Source organism: Rhinatrema bivittatum, chromosome 5 (genome assembly GCF_901001135.1).
Source record: "Rhinatrema bivittatum chromosome 5, aRhiBiv1.1, whole genome shotgun sequence".
Lineage (NCBI taxonomy): Eukaryota > Metazoa > Chordata > Amphibia > Gymnophiona > Rhinatrematidae > Rhinatrema > Rhinatrema bivittatum.
The window spans coordinates 134591002-134612416 of NC_042619.1; the positions used below are offsets into that span (position 1 = coordinate 134591002).

The 21415-nt window shown below is 45.3% G+C and overlaps 1 protein-coding gene across 1 annotated transcript in view; it reads right to left on the reverse strand.

Moving 5' to 3' along the window:
- WBP4 (WW domain binding protein 4) overlaps positions 1-21415 on the reverse strand; it is an 80459-nt gene that overhangs the window by 38615 nt on the left and 20429 nt on the right. Inside the window, exons 3-6 of the mRNA XM_029603179.1 lie at positions 20219-20281; positions 20001-20124; positions 19011-19169; positions 18563-18620 (exon numbers count right to left, since the gene is read on the reverse strand). Of these exons, the coding sequence (XP_029459039.1) occupies positions 18563-18620; positions 19011-19169; positions 20001-20124; positions 20219-20281 (404 nt within the window). The remainder of the gene's footprint in view (positions 1-18562; positions 18621-19010; positions 19170-20000; positions 20125-20218; positions 20282-21415) is intronic.

Sequence of the window (21415 nt, forward strand, 5' to 3'; positions counted from 1 at the left end):
CACTGTTCATCTCCTACAGTCCAAAACTATCAAGGGTGAAACAAGCCATAAAGAATTGCATTAGGTGCCATGGGTCTTGCGTCTAGTTTTATATCAACCAAAAACTCGAGGGGGTTTGGGTGTCCCTAATTTGCTCTGGTACTTTGCGGCATCCCAGCTGAGAATAATAGACTAGAACAAAAGAAATAATGTAAAGCAGTGGGTGTTGTCGGAGCAATTTTTAATTACGTCAATTTCTCTCCAAGCTTTAACATGGCAACCAAGGCATTCTTGGAGACCATTGCTGTGTATGCCATTTACATTATGTAATTCTATGAAGGTATGGTTTTATATGGCAAGATAAGCTGGTTGGCAGAAGAGACTATAGGCCATGACAGCTTCCAGCCGCTCGGCCTGACCAGACTCCGCAGGTGATAAAGACCTGTCCATCTGCAGCTGCTGAACCCAGCATAGGCCTGCTCTCAACATAAAACTGCTACACTTCGCAGCTCGGACACCCAGCGCTTACACTTCAAAAATCTTTTAAGGTGACCCTCCAGCGCCGTCGCGCCAGTGACTGGAATGGTCATTTTCTTAGTGACTGCCGACCCAGCAGCATCCACCTTAGGTATCCCTCAGGAGGTCCAGCGCTTCCTCTGGAAGTGGATACAACTTGTCCATGGCACGCGTGACCTTCAGCCCTGTGTCCGGGATATCCCACTCCTGGAAAAGCAAGGCAGTCACGGCTGATGGAGAGGAAATGCCCTGGTGGGACCTCTGAGCCCCACCATCACTGGGTCCACTGCACTCAGCTTAGAGCTCTCAGGAGAATTGTCAATACCCAGCTCCTCCAAGACTGCTAGAATTAGTGGGCTTACCTCCTCCCTGCGGAACAGTCGGACCACCTTGGGATCATTTCTCCCAACTGCAGACACCTGTGAGGAATCGCGGTCCAGATCCTGAAGACCCAGCACAGGATCCATCCCTGGGGGGGTCCTGCTCCTGTGGATCATCCAGCCTCCAACCCTCCGAGGAGCTGTCCGCTATATGCATGAGCAGAGAAGACCTCATCCGCCGCTGCTTCAGGTCTCCGTGCTTGACAGGAGCCCCCTGCCTTCTTAGTAGGCTTGCCCTGGTACTGCTTGGCTGACTTGCCAGCTTTGAACACCTTCTGCATGAAACGCATGTTCCAAGGCAAACGAAGAGGAGGAGGAAGAATCAGAGAGCTCCTCAGGCTCTCTGTTGCCAGGTTCAGAGCCCGTATGGGCCGCCCGGTACACAGACCTGGTGAGGGTCTGTGATAGACATTGTCCTAGGACAATCAGGGCACCTACGAAAACCCGTCACCATTGCTGCCGTCGAAAATTTAGGCCAGTCGTGGTCGGTGCCTGAGAGGCCTATACCGGTCCCCGACAGGAACCGACCGAAAAACGGGGTAAACCTACCATACGGATGCGGCTATCGTCGTCGGAGAAGGGAGACCCCAAAGGGGTATAAACTTTTGCAATTTGCAAAGAAATTCCTGAGAAAAAAAACTCCTGTCAGGAACTTGTGAGAGAGCTCCTAAGTCCGCGTGGCAAAAGCTGTGTGAAAAAAAAAAAAAAAGACTGAAGGGAGACCCCTGCTGGATGCAGGGTTGATACCATGCTGGGCAAGCTCAGTGGTGCCAATCAAATTTCTAGAAACTTTGACAAAAGTGTTCTGTGATTGGGCTCCATCCTGATGATGTCACCCATATGTGAGGACTACCATCCTGCTTGTCCTGTGAACTTTTCTTTCAACTAATCTCTTTTTAAAACAATTCAGTAGTTAAATATACATGACTATTTATTTGAGATTTATATGTTGCTTTATTGTAAAGTGAAAGCGGCTTACAGCTTAAAAACACATACAATAAGATAAATATAAATCACACAAACTGGCAGAAATGACAGCAGAAAAGAACCAAATTGGTTCATCCAGTCTGCCCAGCAAGCCTCCCATGGTAGTACCCGCCGCACCATGCAGGTTACTCCATGTTTTTCTTAAGGGTAGCAACTGCTGCTCTGTACAGTTATCCCCGAGCCTTATAATAACCCATAAAAATTTACTGCTAGCAACATTTTTTGGGGTGATGAGCCTTCTTGAAAATTCAAACAGTGTTGTTTCACATGTTTTGCTTATGGACTTGGCTGTAGAAGCAGTTCTGTGTCGTCCCCCCACCCCATTTGCATATCAGTTTCCCAGATCGCAAAAATCAGGGTCCTTGTTGGTTGCTATCTGAATCCAATTCTCCTTTTCCCCCTGCCATAGAAGCAGAGAACAATGATGGAGTTGCATCAACAGCATCAAGGCTTACTGGTTAAGGGTAGTAACCGCCACAACAAGTTACCCCCATGCACTCTTTTCTTCATTTCCATCCTTTCGATTTAGAGATCCACAATATTTATCCCATGCCTCTTTCAATTGTTTCACTGTTTTGGTCTTCACATCCTCCTCTGTAGGGCATTCCAGGCATCCACCACCCTTCTCCATGAAGAAGTACTTTCTGATGTTGGTTCTGAGATGTTCTCCCTGGAGTTTCTTTTCATGATCCCCTAGTTCTACTGATTTGTTTCCAACGAAAAAGGTTTGATGTTTGTACATCAATAAACCCGTTCAGGTATCTGAAGGTCTATATCATATCTCCCCTGAACCTTCTCTCTTCCAGGATATACATATTAAAATCCTTCAGCCTCACCTCATAGGTTTTCTGATACTGACCCCACACCATTTTGGTAGCCCTTCTCTGGACTGCCTCCAACCTGCTTCTATCCCTTCTGAGATAAGGACTCCTGAAACGAACACAGTACTCGAGGGTAAGGCTTCCCAAGGACCCAGAAAACAAAAAGTAAGACGGTCTATCAAAGCCGTGAGGGTTAAAAAACAGAGATAGATCCAGAAGTCCTTGGAAAGTATTTATTGAGGAAACGAATTGCCCAGTAGATGCCCGACTCTGGCCTGAGTTTCGCCCATAAACAGGGGGCTGCTTCAGGGGCCACAGAATATAAGCAATCAATAGAACAATAATTAAAAACAATCATAAAACATTAATAAATAAAGAAAAACATATAACTAGCAACTGTACTCGTTCTATGCTCGGGTAGTGAGCCTTTTTATTGGCACATATGCTCTTGTATGGAAGCGTTATCTGAAAAGGAAAAACAAAATTGTTTTCACCCAGGGAAAGGGACATGGAGGCACATTTGCTAAAGCCAGGGCTATCGGCGTTAGCTTTGAGTTCCTCTTTACTCCTGGGGGAATTCTGCGGAAAAAAATTTCAAATTCTGCACACAAAAACTGAAAATTCTGTGAAAAAAAAACTGAAAATTATGCAAACTTTATATTGGTCAAAATAACACAATTTACATGATAGTCTAAGTAATTACAGTTTAAATTATTAAAGAAAAAAGTTATTACTTAAAATTGCAGAATTTTAAAATATTTTGAGCAGAATTTCCCTAGAAATTCACGTAAGAGTGTCCTTTCCACATACACACACCCTCATACAGGCTCCCTCACTCTCTCGCACACACACACACACACATCCCCTTCTTCTATCTCTCTTTATTTCCTCCACTCCAGTTCAATAGCCCTTGTTAATTGTAACTGCATCTCTTCATCACATTTATTTATGTTCATTGTTGTATTCATTGCACCCCTGTTTTTATGTAAACCGACATGATGTGAACGCTTCATGAATGCCGGTATAAAAAAATCTTAAATAAATAAAATAAATAAATAAATATAGGCTCCCTCTCTGAAACCCACACTCAAGCATTCCCCGTATTCCCCCTCTTACCAACCAAGCTGTCTCTCGCACTCCCCCACAAACCCCTCTCCTCTCTCGTACACACATTCTCTCTCACTGGCATCCCCCTCCCCTCATATAGGCTCCCCTCTCTCTGAAACCCATACTCAAGCATCCCCCACTCACCTCTTACCTCCCCATGCTCTCTGTCACACCCTCCCCACCCCCTCTTACCTCCCCATGCTCTGTCACACCCTTCCCACCCCCTCTTACCTCCCCATGCTCTCTGTCACCCCACCTCACACACACACATTCTCTCTCACCGGCATGCTGCGGGACCTGCGCCGTTCACGGCGAAGATGAAGGCCCGACACGCCATTCGCGGCACACGGGGGCCTTCCATTTTCGCCTTGAGCAGAAAATAGCAGCGGAAACCCCGGCATGCCGCGAACGGAGCGCATCCCGCGGCACATGCTCCATTCGCGGCGAAGATGAAGGCCCGGGTGCGCCGATTGCAGCACACGGGGACATTCCCTTTTCGCCGAACGGTGCGCTGGGCCTTCATCTTTGGCACGAACTGAGCGTGTGCTGCGGGATGTGCTCCGTTCGCGGCATGCCAGGGTCTCCCTAGCTATTTTCAGCCTGTCCCGTGATGGCTGCTGCAGAATTCCCACAGGAGTACCTCTTGCGGCGTGTTTGAGCCTCCAAGGGGTCCAGGGAGCCGCCTGTGCCCCAAGCCCGATATATTATAGTGCCATCTATCGGTGGGCTGGAGAACATGCGCAAGAACTGACGGACACACTACCAAGCCCGATATATTATGGATGACGCTGTAAAAATCCCACAAAACATAATACATTCATAAAAACTCATGATATAAAATGAAATAAGGCAAAGCAGACAAAGGTGTAAATTAAAACAAAGGCACGTTTAAACAAAGACCATGGCACCACACCATGTATTGAAAATAATTTACCTGTTTACGCAAAACGTGTAAGTTAAATATCAGTGTTCATTTTAAGTATTCGGTACCTATTGAGATAATATTAAGAGAACAAAAAAGAAAGAAAAAACATGAAGCTGAATATAATGAATGGTGTATGAGTAAATGACTTCTTTATACATTGAATATTTGTACCTAATTGCTTGTAATTTATACAGAATTCCAGACCAGTTAAACCGCGGTCTTTTTGTATGTGTTGTCAGCTCTTGTGTGTACAACAAGCTGATTGGTTTCTGGTTGCCACCCTTTTGAACTCCAAGACTGTAATGTAAAAAACTTTAGTTGGGCATGCTTACGTTAGTGTGTATATATATAATAAGAAGGGCACCCTGATAGGATATCAGGGTGCCTGGTGTAATGTAGGTGCCAGGCAAGATTTATGCCGGCACAGAGGGGGGAAGGGTGGGTTGCTGAGTGCTGAAGGTGGGGCTTCAGGGCCCAGTGTGCCAGCCCATTGGCTGGCAGCATGGAGAGGTTTGAATTACAAACCTCGAGGGAGAAAGCCGGGAAGCTATTGGTTCCCTTGGGCCCAAGGGTCGCCAGAGGGGAGGAGCTTTAGGGGGAGTATCCGAGGGAGCAACAGCCGGCTTCACTTGCCTACCGTTGCTCTCCTAAGCTGCTGCTGCACCTTTGGTTCCCGTCGCAATGGATTCCGAGGAGGCAGCAGTCGCTGAACTTGAGCTTGGCACGTCCAGCGAGGCCCAGACATCGGGTGAGGAGTACACAGTTGTGGTTGGGGCAGGGGGAGGAGGTGCGGCGCATGGCAGCGCTCCTTTTGTAGAGGTCTGGCCTGAGGCAATGTTGCTATCCGCGCCAGTCACCGCATTGGGGAAGGCGGGCCTATCAGGCCTGAAGGGTGTTCGGAGGTGCGCATGCAGTCGGGGCCCGGAAGAGGAGCATGTGGTGCGAAGGCCTCCCCCTTCCGACACGTGCTCGGTTCCAGGCCCCTCCCATTCTGTTTCTGCATTAGGGAGAGGGCCGCTGATAGCTGCTTCTGCCTTGTCGCTGTCCTTCAGGGATGGTGCTGATCTTGCTGCTACTTTATCCAGCAGGGCTGTTCCTCCTCTCGCAGGTCTGTTGCCTTACTTAAGTGAGGGGCAGTCCGGCCCTGGGTGGAGAGCGATGGCCGCTGCCAGCTCGGATCCTCCTGCGGCCACGGTTTGCTCGGCTCGGGTTTCCGCCAGCTCTGCACCAGGTGGCATCCCTCAGAGAATGGTCACAGGGGCGGTCAGGCATATGACAGGAGGTGCAGCTGGTGATAGTGCTGGCTTCAATATCCATACAGGTGGTCTTGAGAGGCCTTAAGAAGGCTGGTCTGGCTTCCCCTGTCCCACATTTACCAGGGAATGGGGAGCGGGAGGGCTTTTCACGGGATACTCCTTTTATGGCTGGGGCCCCCTTTTTTCAGGGAAGGGCCCTCAGGGGGCCTGGCCCGGTACAGTGCCCTGGGTGGGTTGCGATCCACAGGCCCGGTTATCATCCCCAATGGGCAGTGGTTGGAGCAGTCCCACAGGCTACTGGCCTGGTGGAGCTGAAAGGGGCTTCCCTTTTGGGTGTCCTTTCTCAGGAGCATGGAGATCTCCGGGACCTGTATCTGTTTGGGGCCCAGCAGGTGATATGGCCCGGTCTGTTTCGGCTTACGCGAACACTGCTGGCATGTCTGGTCTCCCTGCTGTGGCTTTGTCTTTGCAGATGCCAGGACCACAGGCCTCCGCAGAAGGTCCCAGTACTTCCCGCGATGAAGAATGGCGCAGTAATCCTTGCTCGGCAGCTGCGGGTGTCACCAGGCCTATGGAGCTCATGTCAGGCGACAGAGGCGCTAGTGCTACGAACATTGGTGAGCCTGGGCTGGGTGCTGAGTCAGTTAGTGTCAGTTTAGCTGCTCCGTCCCATCCTCCCCAGGTTGGCCGCTCCTGTGATCGGCTCTGGGGAGGATGGGAATGTTCAGGATCAGGATAAGGCTAAGCATAAGCGTAAGTGTAACAAATCTAGTTCGTTAATTCTTAGTCTTCCTCCTCCTCTTCTTCATCAAGCGCAACGAGTTCTTCCTCGGGCGATAGATTAGGAAAAGGGGACAAGGTTCAGGATGGGGGTGCGCTGGCTTTGGTGACATTTTCCAAATTGTGGAAGGATGTGCCTAGAGCGCTTTGAAAGAAATTTGGCAGAGAAAGTACATACCCATATTTTAGCTTTTAGAAGGCCGGAGGGGGTGGAGAAAGGAACTAAAGAAGAGAAGGATAGAGCGTTTCCCGGGAACTCAGAAAAAGGTCGCACGGAATGCCTTGAACTGGATTAGAGCTTTCTTGTGATTAGCAAGCGTGATAGGGCATCACGATAGGGACCAGTATGGTCCGATGCTTGCATACACTGATGCGATTTTGGCAGCAAGTAAGGAGTACAAAGGCTGGTCGTGGTTAAACTACGACGAGCGTTTTTGCGACCGTATGGAAAAGAACAAATACATGTCCTGGGGTACGCGGGACGTGGGATTGTGGCTTACACAGATGAGTGCTAAGATTCCTTCATCTGCGTCCGGTAGTGTGACAGGCTTAGCCACTGGGTTGAGTGGCATTCCTTTCAAAGTAGCTCTGGATCAGGCGGAGCGAGTAGAGCGGGAGCAGGACTTTCGGATATCTGCTGGTGTTTCAACCGAGTGGCGTGTAATTTCGCAGATTGCAAGTTTCGCCACATTTGTTCCAATTGCGGAGCGGGACACCCAGTTTCTAGATATGGCAAATGTGCAGGAGACGGGGTTTTGAGTAGCGGGTCTGCTACCAGAGGGACACCGAAAGATGCTCAGAAATGAGAATCTTGGCTTGGCCCTGACACCTGTGAGAGTTGAGGCGTTGAAGCCTTGGCTGCTCAAGTACCCAAAATCTGAAATGTCTATTTTTGTTGCGTGGATTTTTGGACAGTTTCACAATTCCGTTTATGGGGCCCATAGGGGTCGGCGGGAGAGACAATTGTTCCTCAGTTAGACACGTCTCAAATTGTGTTGGATAAATTAGAAACTGAGATTGGTTTGGGACGTATCACGGGTCCATTTCAGGGGGAGCCCTTTGATGATTTAGTGTTGTCACCCCTAGCAATCATCCCTAAAAAAAGAACTGGGAAAGTTCCGACTAATACAAAACTTGTCCTTCCCTCAAGGTAGATCGGTCAACGATTTCATTCCTCACGAGCTTTGTGTGGTTCGATAAGCTTCCTTCGGCTCAGCCGTCCATTTAGTTCAGTAGTGCAGCCCGTGGGCTTTGATGGCCAAGGTGGACATCAAATCTGCATTCAGGCTTCTGCCAATTCATCCTGTTGTTGGCCTTTCGTTTCCAGGGCAGTTATTTTGTAGACAAATGTCTTCCAATGGGTTGCTCTGTTGCTTGTGCCTTTTTTGAAGCTTTTAGTTCATTTGTTCACTGGGTGATTGAGCAGGAATCCAGTTCGTCTAATGTCGTGTACTATTTGGATGATTTCTTATTGCTGGTAGTGCTGGATCGAGTGCTTGTGTTGATGTTTTGGTGCACATAGACAATCAGGTAGCCATATTTTATATAAACAAGCAAGGAGGGTGCGGTTCACAGATCCTCTGCAGAGAAGCCATTCAGATATCACAATGGGCAGACAGCCGCTCTATCTCCCTCCAAGTAACTTACATGTACCAGGAATAGCGAACATAAAGGTGGGCAGACTCAGCCAAGTGTTTTACCCGCACAAGTTGTCCCTTGACCAGAGAATAGCCAATGACATCTTCAGCTGTTGGGGCCTACCATGGATGATAGATCTTTTTACAAGGAACAAAACAGGAAACTGGACAGGTTCTGTTCCCTTCTACCCAGTCCCAGTAGTGTCACAGAACGTTTTTCCTGCTATTGTGGTCAACGGGTCTGCTGTATGTATTTCTGCTAGTTCCTCTCATTGCTCGAACAATACAGAAATACATTCACTTGCTCAACTATTCTGGTGAACAGGTGCTTAAATTTGCAGATGACACAAAATTATGCAGAATAGTTAAATCTCAAGTGGATTGTAATAAATTGCAGGACGACCTTGTGAGACTGGAAGATTGGGCTTCCAAATGGCCGATGAAATTTAATGTGGACAAATGCAAGGTGCTGCATATAAGGAACAATAACCCTTGCTGTAGTTACATGTTAGGTTCCATATTAGCAGTTACTACCCAGGAAAGAGATCTAGGCATCATATAGTGGATAATACATTGAAATTGTCGGCTCAGTGTGCTGTGATGGTCAAAAAAGCAAACAATGTTAGGAATTACTAGGAAGGGAATGGCGAATAAAATGGTGGGTATCCATAATGCCTCTGTATTGCTCCATGGAGAGACCGCACCTTGAATACTGTGTGCAGTTCTGGTTGACGCATCTCAAAAAAGATATGGTTGCACTGGAGAAAGTACAGAGAAGGGCGACCAAAATGATAAAGGGGGTGGAATGACTCCCCTGTGAGGAAAGGCTAAAGAGGTTAGGGCTGTTCAGCTTGGAGAAGAGACAGCTGAGGGAGGGAAATGATAAAGGTCTACAAAATCATGAAAGGACTTGTACAGGTAGATGTGAATTGGTTATTTACTCTTTCGGGATAATACAAGAACTAGTGGGCACTCCATGAAGTTAGCAAGTAGCTCATTTAAAACAAATCAGAGAGAAAATTTTCACTCAACGCATAATTAAGCTCTGGAATTCATTGCCAGAGGATATGGTTACGGCAGTTAGTGTAACTAGGTTTAAAAAGGGTTTGGATAAGTTTGTAGAGCAGAAGTCCATAAACTGCGATTAATCGGACATCGGCTGCGATTAATCGGACATCGGCGTCAAAGGCACCGCCCTAAGCTGGTTCAAGTCATTCCTTCAAAACACAAGGTCAAAATCAACAGTGAAGAATCCCTGCTCTACGTTGGGAGTTCCCCAGGGCTCTTCGCTATCCCCAACCCTCTTCAATATCTACCTCCTCCCTCTCTGCCATCTCCTCACTAGTCTTAATCTAATCTTCTATCTGTACGCAGACGACGTACAAATTCTCTTACCATTACCAAATCATTAAGCAAAACCCTCGAGTTTTGAGACAACCTGCCTCAAGTCCATAAACAACCTTCTATCAAGCCTTAACTTGATCCTGAACACAAAAAAAGACGGAATATCTACTTATCTCACACGACGGCAATTTCACACAGCTTAACCCACTTCCTGCAACCCTTCCTTCTTTCTCCTCCGAAGTCAGAAATTTAGGAGTCCTCATGGATAAACAACTTAACTTCAAAAGCTTCATCAACACCACCACCAAGGACTGCTTTTTCAAACTCCAAGTTTTAAAACGACTCAGACCTCTCCTCCACTTCCAAGACTTCCGTACAGTACTTCAGGCAATCATTTTCTCAAAGATAGACTATTGCAACTCACTCCTGATCGGCCTCCCTGCAAATACTATCAAGCCATTACAGATGGTACAAAATGCCGCTGCCAGGATTCTAACCAGATCCAAAAAATGGGACCACATCACCCCCATTCTGAAGATCCTCCACTGGCTCCCTATCAATTTCAGAATACCGTTCAAAGTTCTAACCATCACCCACAATGCGATATTCAACATCACACCTTTGGATCTCAAGTTCCCTCTCAGACTGCACTTACCATCCAGGCCGGTAAGAGCAGCATATAAAGACACCCTCCAAGTTCCCTTTCTAAAAACAACTTCAGGAATGAGAAGCCCTCTCAGCGTCTGGTCCAAAACACTGGAATTCTCTCCCTCCAGACCTACGGCTAGAACACTGCCCGGTTACTTTTAAGAAAAGACTCAAAACCTGGTTGTTCAATCAGGCCTTTTCCCATTCAGATAATCCTCTGAATTAAATTCCTCCCAGTTCCTCAGCAGTATTTACACTTTCCTATTCATTTATATCTCCTTAGGTCAAAATTTCATGTTCAGATTTGCTCCTCTACTTAGCTCCTGTTGCCTTCACTACGGTTCACATACCTAATCCTCACCCCACTAGCCGTTTATTATATTTGTACAGTGACACCCTTATGCCCCTCTGTTCCAAGATTTCAGTTTGGTGCTATACCTTAGCGTCAACCCCTAGTTTCTGTTGCTTAGTCCAAGACCTAAGCCTCTGCGATCATATATGTATTATATTTACTCTCTTTGAGACATTGTTTTCTGTACAAATGTTAAATGTTATTCTGCTTGTTTTTTGGTTAATAAGATATTTTATTATTAGTTCTTTGTAATTGTTCACATTTGAAGCTCTGTCAATGTTCAATGTAATTGCTTTCATTTACTGAAGCACTGTTTCTGTTCAATGTAAACCGAACTGATTTGTAAACCCTTACAAGAATTTCGGTATATAAAACTGTTAAATAAATAAATAAATAAATAAATAAATAAATAAATAAATAAATAAATAATCAATAAGGATTAGTAGCTTAAGATCTTATCATTTAATGTTTGGGTACTTGCCAGGTACTTGTGACTTGGTTGGCCACTTTTGGACACAGGATACTGGGCTTGATGGACCCTTGGTCTGACCCAGTATGGCATATCTTATGTTCTTATGTGGCTGATTCTTTTGGCATTCTGATTGCTGAAGGCAAAACAGTAGGCTCTTCTACTTGTCTCGTTTTTCTGGGCATTGAACTAGATTCGGTGGCAAGAATGTGTGAGCTCAAAAGAATCGTGCTACAGGCGCTTGGCGCAAAGAAGCTGACTTTGCAGCAGATTCAATCTTTGGTGAGAAGTTTAAATTTTGTATGTAGGATCCTTCCCATGGGACAAGCTTTCTTGTGTCGATTGTCCACGGCAATGTCCAGGGTTAAAAAAAAAAGCTATCATCATATTAGGGTGTTGCGGGGGATTCGTGAAGATCTTCTGGTTTGGAATCGGTTCTTGACTCATTTTAATGGCTCAATGCTTTGGCAGTCGGAGACGGTAACCAGTGCCGACTTGGAGCTATTCACAGATGCGGCTGGATCCAACGGATTTAGGGCTTATTCGAGCTCTTCCCTACTGTAGTATTGGTTGTGCTTTGGGGTGAGCGCATTAGGAATAAAAAAAGTGATATTTTGGTGTGACAATTTGGGCATGGTAGAAGTCAAAAGAGCAGCAAAATGTTTAGTGGTTTCTGAGATGTTACGCAAGTTTATATTATGCTGCATGGAATTGAACGCGACTGTATGGGTGTGCCATGTGCCGGGAGTTTCTAATGCTTTGGTTGATTCTCTCTCTCGTTCGAAGTGGAACCTATTCAGGAAGCTTGCGCTGGAGACAGATTCACAGGGAGCTTTAGTGCCTGCTTTCCTATGGTGATTTGGTTTCCAGAAGCCTGGAGGCTGCTTTGAGCATCGTTAGCTCCTTCTATGTGGTCAGCTTACGTACGAGGAGCTGAGAAGGTGGGGTCCTTTTTTGCGGAGAGTGGTTGGCGCAGGGACTCTTTATCTGATTTTGGTATCATGCGCTACATTGAGAAGGCTAAGATGGACGGGTGCTTCAGGGCGGCGGTTTCGAGGCAGTTGATGGGTTTTTCTTTTTTCATGCGAGCACACAGATGGTATAGAAAACCTGACAAATACAAATACAAGTTGGGGTTTCCCATGCGGACGTTTCCTGATACGTCGACTATTGCTAGGATGGTCTAGGGAGGGAATGCGAGTTTCTGTTGGAAGGTTGCCCATTACGCATGACATTCTAGAGATTGTGGGACGTGTTAGCAGGCATTTGTAGCTCCAATACGAGTGCTATTTGTTTCGCATAGCTTTCGTATTCGCCTTTTTTGGGGCTTTTCAGGTTAGCAAATTAGTGGCCAGAGCCACTAAAGGTTGGGAATCTTCTGGGCTACTCACTCATTTTGTTACTTTGGCCACAGATTCTATTATATTATTTATCCCGAGATCGAAGACTGATCAACAGGGAAAGGGCGCATCCATTGTCTTGAGAGCCATGCCTGGATGCAAGACGTTCCCTGTAGCGAATTACGCGGATTTTGTAGTGGTACGCCCAGTGGAGGGGGCCAGATTTTTGATACATGCGGATTCCCGCCCACTAACCAAATTTCAGTTTGAGGCAATGCTGAGGTCGAGCTTGAGTGCTCTCGGGTTAGATGTGTTCCATTTCGGCACTCACTCCTTCTGTAATGGGGCGGCTACATCCACGGCGTGCGCTGGTTTGTCCAGCAGGGTAATTCAGCGGATTGGATGTTGGAAGTCGGGTGCTTTCAAAGGGTATATACCTCCGAGCCATCAATGACTGGGGTCAGATACTAATGGAGAGATTACTTACCTGATAATCTCGTTTTCCTTAGTGTAGGCAGATGGACTCATTACAAATGGGTATAGTGTGCTCATGCTAGCAGTTGGAGATGGATCTGACGACAGCACGTGGTACATATACCCCTGCAGGAAGTGCAGCAGCTCAGTAATCTTCCTTGCAAAAGCTTCATGGATATATGTGTGACTGACCAATTGATTAACCGAACATGATTAACCTGACCGATTGATAGTAGCTGGAGACCGCCAGTGTTCTCAACCGGAAGGCGTCGACACCTGGCAGGGTGGATGCCCTATGTAAGAAAAAATGGCTTACCTCGAATCGGTGAAACCCCATGTATATCGGCAGCCGGGCGGGATGCTGAGTCCATCTGCCTACACTAAGGAAAACGAGATTATCAGGTAAGTAATCTCTCCATTTCCTAGCGTGTAGCAGATGGACTCATTACAAATGGGATGTACAAAAGCTACTCCCGGACTGGGTGGGAGGCTGCCCGAGGTCCGTTTAGGATTGCCCTTGCAAATGCTGGATCCTCCCTGGCCTGGACGTCCAGATGGTAGAATCTGGAGAAGGTATGGAGGGAGGACCACGTTGCCGCTTTACATATCTCTGCAGGCGACAGCATCCTAGTTTCTGCCCAGGAAGCCGCTTGGGCTCTGGTAGAGTGAGCCTTGACCCATAGAGGTGATGGTTTTCCCACTTCTACGTAGGCCGCCTTGATAACTTCCTTGATCCAGCGAGCAATAGTCGCCCGTGAGGCCGCTTCTCCTTGCTTCTTCCCACTGTGAAGGACGAACAGGTGGTCCGTCTTTCGTACTGCTTCCGACATTTTGATTGGGGCTGAGGAGGCCTAATTTATACCCCTTTAAGCTTTTATTATCAGCTTGCCAGGGTTTATCCCAGTTTTTGTACTCTCATCCAAACTTTTTGCCATTTGTGTCCTAGATCACAAGCCTGATATAAATCTATTGGATTTATCAAAAAGCGGTCCAGTGGTTTTGATAGTAATTACAAGTGTTAGGATTGGTCTCTGCCAAATAGACCTGATCTGTCAATATTAGGCCATTCTTCCTTACAAAACTGTTCAAGCTCTATCAGGTTCTTTGGAGTTGATGACAGTAGTCTTCAAGTCATGCCATAGATTTTTGATTGGATTGAAGTAGGGACTCTTAACTGAGCCACTCTAGGACATTTACTTTTTGGTTACTTAGCCACTCCAATATGGCTTTGGCTGTGTGACTTGGGTCATTGTCATACTAAAAGATGAACTTCCAGAGATTTTAATCTGCAGGATGTAGACTGGAGTATCCCTTCTGTTATTCCACCATGCCCATTTTCTCCCAGTCTTCTAGTTCTTCCTCCAGGTACATCCCCATTTTGTCAAAGTTCATACTTTTGAAATTCAACACTCGGGTCTTCATGTGACTTCTTTGTATCTTCTTTGCGATATCAAACCATAACATCTGATGATCACTTGTACACAGGTGAGCACCTGTCTGGACATTAGAGATATTATCCCCATTTGTAAGCACTAAGTCACATATCATACCCTCCCTCATGTGCTCCCATTACCATTTGTTTGCGTATAGCCCCTTGAAGGGCATCCACTATTTCTCTACTTCTTGTAGATTCCACAGAAGGGATACTCCAGTCTACATCCGCTGTTTGATAAATCCAATAGATTTATATCAGGCTTGTGATCTAGGACACAAATGGCAAAAAGTTTGGATGAGAATACAAAAACTGGGATAAACCCTGGCAAGCTGATAATAAAAGCTTAAAGGGGTATAAATTAGGCCTCCTCAGCCCCAATCAAAATAGTGATGAGTAAGGCTGGAAGCTCTGAAAGTTAGAGAGAAGCAAACACAAAGAGATATGAAGGATATGGTTCCCATATTTCTCGCAAAAACAAATGATTTGTGGTCAGAAATTAATGAAGCAAAAAATTATGGGTAGGGATATTACTGAAGCTATCCAGGCAAGAAACAGTGAATAATTGGTTTACTCTTGCTCAGTGCTTTTTCTTTATTAAAAAAAAAAAAAATGGATTTAAGAACTCTCTTATGCTTTCTGTAGCCTTTTCCATTCATTATTCAATCCCACTCTGTTCATTCCAAAATCATAAGAACATGCCATACTGGGTCAGACCAAGGGCCTATCAAGCCCAGCATCCTGTCTCCAACAATGGCCAATCCAGGCCATAAGAACCTGGCAAGTTCCCAAAAACTAAGTCTATCATATGTTACTGTTGCTAGTAATAGTAGTGGCTATTTTCTAAGTCAACTTAATTAATAGCAGGTAATGGACTTCTCCAAGAACGTATCCAATCCTTTTTTAAACACAGCTATACTAACTGCACTAACCAAATCTTCTGGCAACAAATTCCAGAGTTTAATTATGCGCTGAGTGAAAAAGAACTCTCTCAGATTAGTTTTAAATGAGCCACATGCTAACTTCATGGAGTGCCCCCTAGTCCTTCAATTAAACGAAAGAGTAAATAACCAATTCACATTTATCCATTTTAAGACCTCTCATGATTTTAAACACCTCTATCATACCCTCCCCTCAACCGTCTCTTCTCCAAGCTGAACAGTCCTAACCACTTTAGCCTTTCCTCATAAAGGAGCTGTTCCATCCCCTTAATCATTTTGGTCACCCTTCTCTGTACCTTCTCCATCGCAACTGTATCTTTTTTGAGAGGCGGCGACCAGAATTGTACACATTATTTAAGGTGCGGTCTCACCATGGAGCGATACAGAGGCATTATGACAATTTCCGTTTTATTAATCATTCCCTTTCTAATAAAAAAGCAAACAGAATGTTGGGAATTAAGAACATAAGAACATGCCATACTGGGTCAGACCAAGGGTCCATCAAGCCCAGCATCCTGTTTCCAACAGTGGCCAATCCAGGCCATAAGAACCTGGCAAGTACCCAAAAACGAAGTCTATTCCATGTTACCGTTGCTAGTAATAGCGGTGGTTATTATCTAAATCAACTTAATTAATAGCAGGTAATGGACTTCTCCTCCAAGAACTTATCCAATCCTTTTTTAAACACAGCTATTACTAACTGCACTAACCACATCTTCTGGCAACAAATTCCAGAGTTTATTTATGCATTGAGTGAAAAACAACTTTCTCCGATTAGTTTTAAATGTGCCACATGCTAACTTCATGGAGTGCCCCCTAGTCTTTCTATTATCTGAAAGAGTAAAAAACCAATTCACATCTACCTGTTCTAGACCTCTCATGATTTTAAACACCTCTATCATATCCCCCCCTCAGTCGTCTCTTCTCCAAGCTGAAAAGTCCTAACCTCTTTAGTCTTTCCTCATAGGGGAGCTGTTCCATTCCCATTATTATTTTGGTTGCCCTTCTCTGTACCTTCTCCATCGCAATTATATCTTTTTTGAGATGTGGCGACCAGAACTGTACACAGTATTCAAGGTGCGGTCTCACCATGGAGCGATACAGAGGCATTTTGACTGCCACAGCATACTGAACCGACGATTTCATCTTATGTGAATTTCAAAATGATTGTATTTTACAAAAAATTACAGTATATTTGTTTTATGCTACTTAAGTACACTCTTCAGTCTGCCTAGCATGACAGTCATTATAGAGAATAGAAATATTTTAAATAAATAGGAGGAATGTGCATTGTACTACCAGTTCACCTTCAGTGAACACATTCAGTGACATAGAAAAATGGTTAACAAGTGCATATAAAAATCCAATGGTTTGTAAACTGATCTGAAACTGGGTGCGATCCTACACACAGAGAACAACATTCTCTTGTAGCGTGAGAATGGCCCAGGCCTGAAACCATGCTCTGTGGCCAAGAATTCACCTCCCCCACCTCTTTTCCAGGAATCAGGGCTCCATTTCCTCTCACCCAATTTCTTTGCTTCTCTCCTTGGTGTTTCCCCCAGTTCCTCTGGTCAGGGCTGTGAACAGAAATGTTGTGGTCCAGTGGATTTCAGTTTTCTGGGCCCCAACCAACTCTGGATCCGTCTCCCCTTTATTCCAGATTCTTTCTGCCTGACCCTGCCCAAATCATACCCCTGATCCTCTCCCTCTGTCTATTCTCAATCCCTCCTCCCTCTCCCTACAATTGCCACATGCTTACAACCAGCTTCCTTTTCCCCACATACTGACCTCTCATGCCTGTTCATACATAGCTCCTTCCCACCCATAAACCCGACCTCCCTCCCCAGGCTAGTCCCCACAGGTCACTGCCCATGAAGCAGCTGGAGGAAGCTGCAAAGAGCCAGCAGTAGCATTAGTACTTTATGAGTGAGCACAGCAGGGCCTGGGTCCTGAGCATGTAAAAGTTCCCAGGTTCCATGCAGCGCAGTCTCTCTCTTATGTATATATGCACAGCTCCGCATATGTCTACGAATACTTTAGAAATGATAAATAGTAGTAGAAGGTTCCGCTTCATCACCTGCACAACGTCGGGAAGCACCATCACAGAGTCTGAGAGCATGCAGGCATCAACTCGGGCCCCAGATTGCATTCACTCACAATGGGCTAGATTTTAAAAGCCCTGCGCACGTAAATCCTACCGGATTTACGCGCGCCGGCGCACCTATTTTGCATAGGCCGCTGGTGCGCGCAAAGCCTCGGGACGCACGCAAGTCCCAGGGCTTTGTAAAAGGGGCGGGAGGGGGCGGGCCGGTAGGGCGGTCCCGAATCCCCCTGCACTGCGGCCTGTGCCGGGGATGCTGAGGCTTCCAGCAGGCGTAACTTGCACAACAAAAGATAGGGGGGGGGGGGGAAGGTGGGGGGGACGCGGAAGGAAAGTTCCCTCCGAGGCCGCTCCGATTTCAGAGCGGCCTCGGAGGGAACGGAGGCAGGCTGCACGGCTCGGCGCGCGCAGGCTGCCGATTTTGCGCAGCCTTGCGCGCGCTGACCCCGGATTTTATAAGATGCGCCCGTAGCCGTGTGTATCTTATAAAATCCGGTGTACTTTTGTTCGCGCCAGTGGCGTGAACAAAATTACACGCGTACACGTATGTTTTTAAGATCTACCTCAGCGTGAGCTCCAGGACCACCCCCTCTGTTGATTCCTCTGGCCATTTCACAGGCAAACTAAGGGGCCAGCATAGGGAGAGAGTCCAAGTTTGTGCAGGAGTGGTTCAGTGGAGGCAACAGAAGCCTGTTTGCTAAAAGGTTTCTTTATGCCATTCTGCTAGGGAAAAAAAAACCCCAACTCACAGCTTTTGTCCCTCTCTCCCTTTAATCCTCTGTGATGGACATAGAATCACAAAAAAATGAATTCAGTCTTTAGAATACAATATTTTCTTCCCCAGCCCAGTTAATGATTCTATGGACCTGATTTACTAAAGGCTTTTTTCCCTATCCTGTGTCTATGCAAAAAAAGCTTAGCAGTGCAGGCCCTATGCTACAACTGGCTGCAAATGGGGGGGAAAAAAAAAGATATAGCATTATAATACAAAACCAATACAGGGATCGAAAAACAGAGGAGAAATGGCACAAACCAAACTTGTTCTAGAGAGCAGTACATTACAAGATTACCACACCTTGTCAGAGTTTTGGGTGCCTTCCTGGAATCCTTCAGGTTCTTCCCACTGAGATTCTAAAAATACCAAAGTCCAAAAGAGAGCCCCATGAAGTTATTTCTTTTCTTTGTTCTATGAAAAGGTCACACTGCAAGCACTGGCTATTTCCTGATGGCCCACTGTGACAAAACGCCACATAAAATGACAGTGCTTAAAAAAATCACGCAGTTTTCATCTGCATAAAAGTACATCACATATACTGAGTTGCCAGCCATCAAGAGAATTACAATTAGCACAATAAAAAGGAAATGTTAAGTTTGTTTTAAAAATGTATATAGTATGTGATATACCGTTAATAACACAGTTTCACATTGCTGAATGATAACGTTGAGATTATCCCAAGTGAAGCTGCACACACAGGGTTTGCTCAGTGTCTCACTAGCCTGCTACTGCTAAGTCAGATTTACCTCCTGTTCGAGTGTTGTAGTAATAGGGGTATCCCTCAGGAGAGACTCCTTTCGTCCATTCATCTTTGCTGGCTGGTTGCACAGCCAAGGCAACTTTCTCCTTTTTCTTTTTGCTCTTCTGTGGTTTAATCTGTATTGAACTGGTGGTATCTTCAGGAGCTTAAAAAATAGTTACATTATACAAAACTGATCTACTGTAACCCGTGCTTCTAAAATTCTACTAATTGGACACAAAGTAGCTCCAAAGTCGTTTTAAAGTGAAAGTAGCCTCATATAGCTTCCCCACCTTCCTGCTATCCCATTTCCTATGTATTTATCTGCACATTTAGAAGCTTTTCCTCTGTTAATTGGAGCTTTAGGACCTCTCTTCAGAGAATTCAACATCTGCACCATTTTAGAGGAGCTCTCTGCAAGCTCCAGGGACTGTGGCATTTCTGTGTGGACTTCCATGCTGTAGTGCAAGTGTCATAGGCAAAATGTGGCAGCACGAACCACAAAACTTCCTGAATTCCAACAATTTAAATGACTTTTAGAAAGAATTATTTAATTAAGGAGGAACTGCTACAGAAAGGTAAAATGGTTAAAGAAGAAGTCAGTTCAGTTATAGAAGCTACTTATTTCCCCACTTGAGATCTTAGATTTAAGGCCAGGATCTCTGGATTTCTCCCATCCAAACAAGCGACAGGCATGGCCTAGCTTTGCTTCCGCGATCTATTAGGATTAAAACCCAAGGTGGTATGGCTTTAGATCAAGCCAGATACCTGTTTTATCTGCTGTAAAGTTAAAAGCTTAGATGCCCTTTCAAGGCCCTTAAGTCCATCTCAACAAACTTAAAAACATAAAAGGTAAAAAGGGGTCACCCTACACAGCTCAGGACAGATTATTTTTGGAATGAACAAGGATAAATAAGCTCATTCCAATAATAAACAATGTTGAATCATATTAAAACATTTTCTGCCACTATTTCTAAGACAGTTTTGTGATAATTACCTGGACTAACCCCAAGCCTTTTCAAATCTTCCTGATAAGCTTTCAGGGCAGCCTCCTCCATAGCTGCAAATTCTTTTGATGACTTTTCTTCTTGTTTTGCCTTATCCACACTCTTTTTTTTGATCTACAATTTAAACAAATCAGGTAATACAGAAGAGCCAGGGGTGCTGGAAACAAAAAAGTGTTTGAAATGAAAAAGCTGTTCAAAGTTGCATTACCTCGCTGATTCTCTGGACCACATTTTCCTTATGCTTCTTTCCCCTTTCATGAAACTCAACGCTCTTAAGACAAAAAATAAACACAAAAAACATCCCACAATTCAGCTAAAGCTTGAAGATGAAAATTCAGCTACAGTTAACATATTTGCCTTTACAGTTATGGTATAAAAGCAGGGGTTCCAACCATTCTGGACCCCTTTTCAGCCTCTGCAACTTTGGTGGAGCCCCCCGTTTCTCTCTACTTTCTGCATGCAGTTATATATCCTAACAATGTTATGCATGCCAGAGTCACTATTTAATATTAAGGTTTATACATTATGTTTGCTAAAATCTAAACAAAATGCAGAGGGAAGGCAATTTCCCCAGCTATTTAAAAACTGCCCTCATAACTGCAGGTAGGGGCTAGCAGCGACCTTCACCCTCCATTCCAGCTGCAATAGGGAAAAACGAGGCAATCTGCGGTGGTTCAAAACAGTTCCTTGTTGGCAACCTGCAGGCCCGTGGATATCTGTATTTAATTTTCAAAATGAAATTCCCTGGGGGACTTTCCCTTTTGAAAACTTGGGCCAGCAGGAGAAAGTGGGTGCTTTGTGCCTGTGTAGTTTGCACCTGCTCTGAAGAAGGTGCAAAGCACATGCATGAAAGTAAGCACAAGGAGTTCAAAATCAAATCTCTGTACATATTTTCCTGTTTTTTTTTGGGGGGGGGGGGGGTTGCAAATATCAATGTATATCAGTTCACAGCACAGGTACTTTTACTCTCAAGAGAAGGGCAAGTTTTGAAGGGCCTTTTCACATGGGAAAACTGGAATTTAACAGACAAACCCCCGGGCCCTTGCATACTGGAGTGCTGCAGGTTCTGCCCTGCAGCTATGCTTTTCAATATATAGAATTTTGCTTCTGCAGCTGTTCGAGTCTGATACCATTCCAGATTGTTTTCATTTTGATGGGCATGTCCCAATTTTTCAATAAGTGTGGAACTTTGGGGGGGGGGTTATCTTTGATAGTTCTTCAACTTTACACCCTCAGGTAAAAAAAATGTGGTCACGACCATATTTTTTTAAATTCCGACTCAATCTCCTGCTATATCAGAAGATTTTAGGTTTGTGTTACAGGCTCTGCTCCTTAACTTTGTGGGTTACCCCAACTCTATAGATCTGGGGCTGCCTTTTTCTACTCTCAGACCCTTGCAGATGGT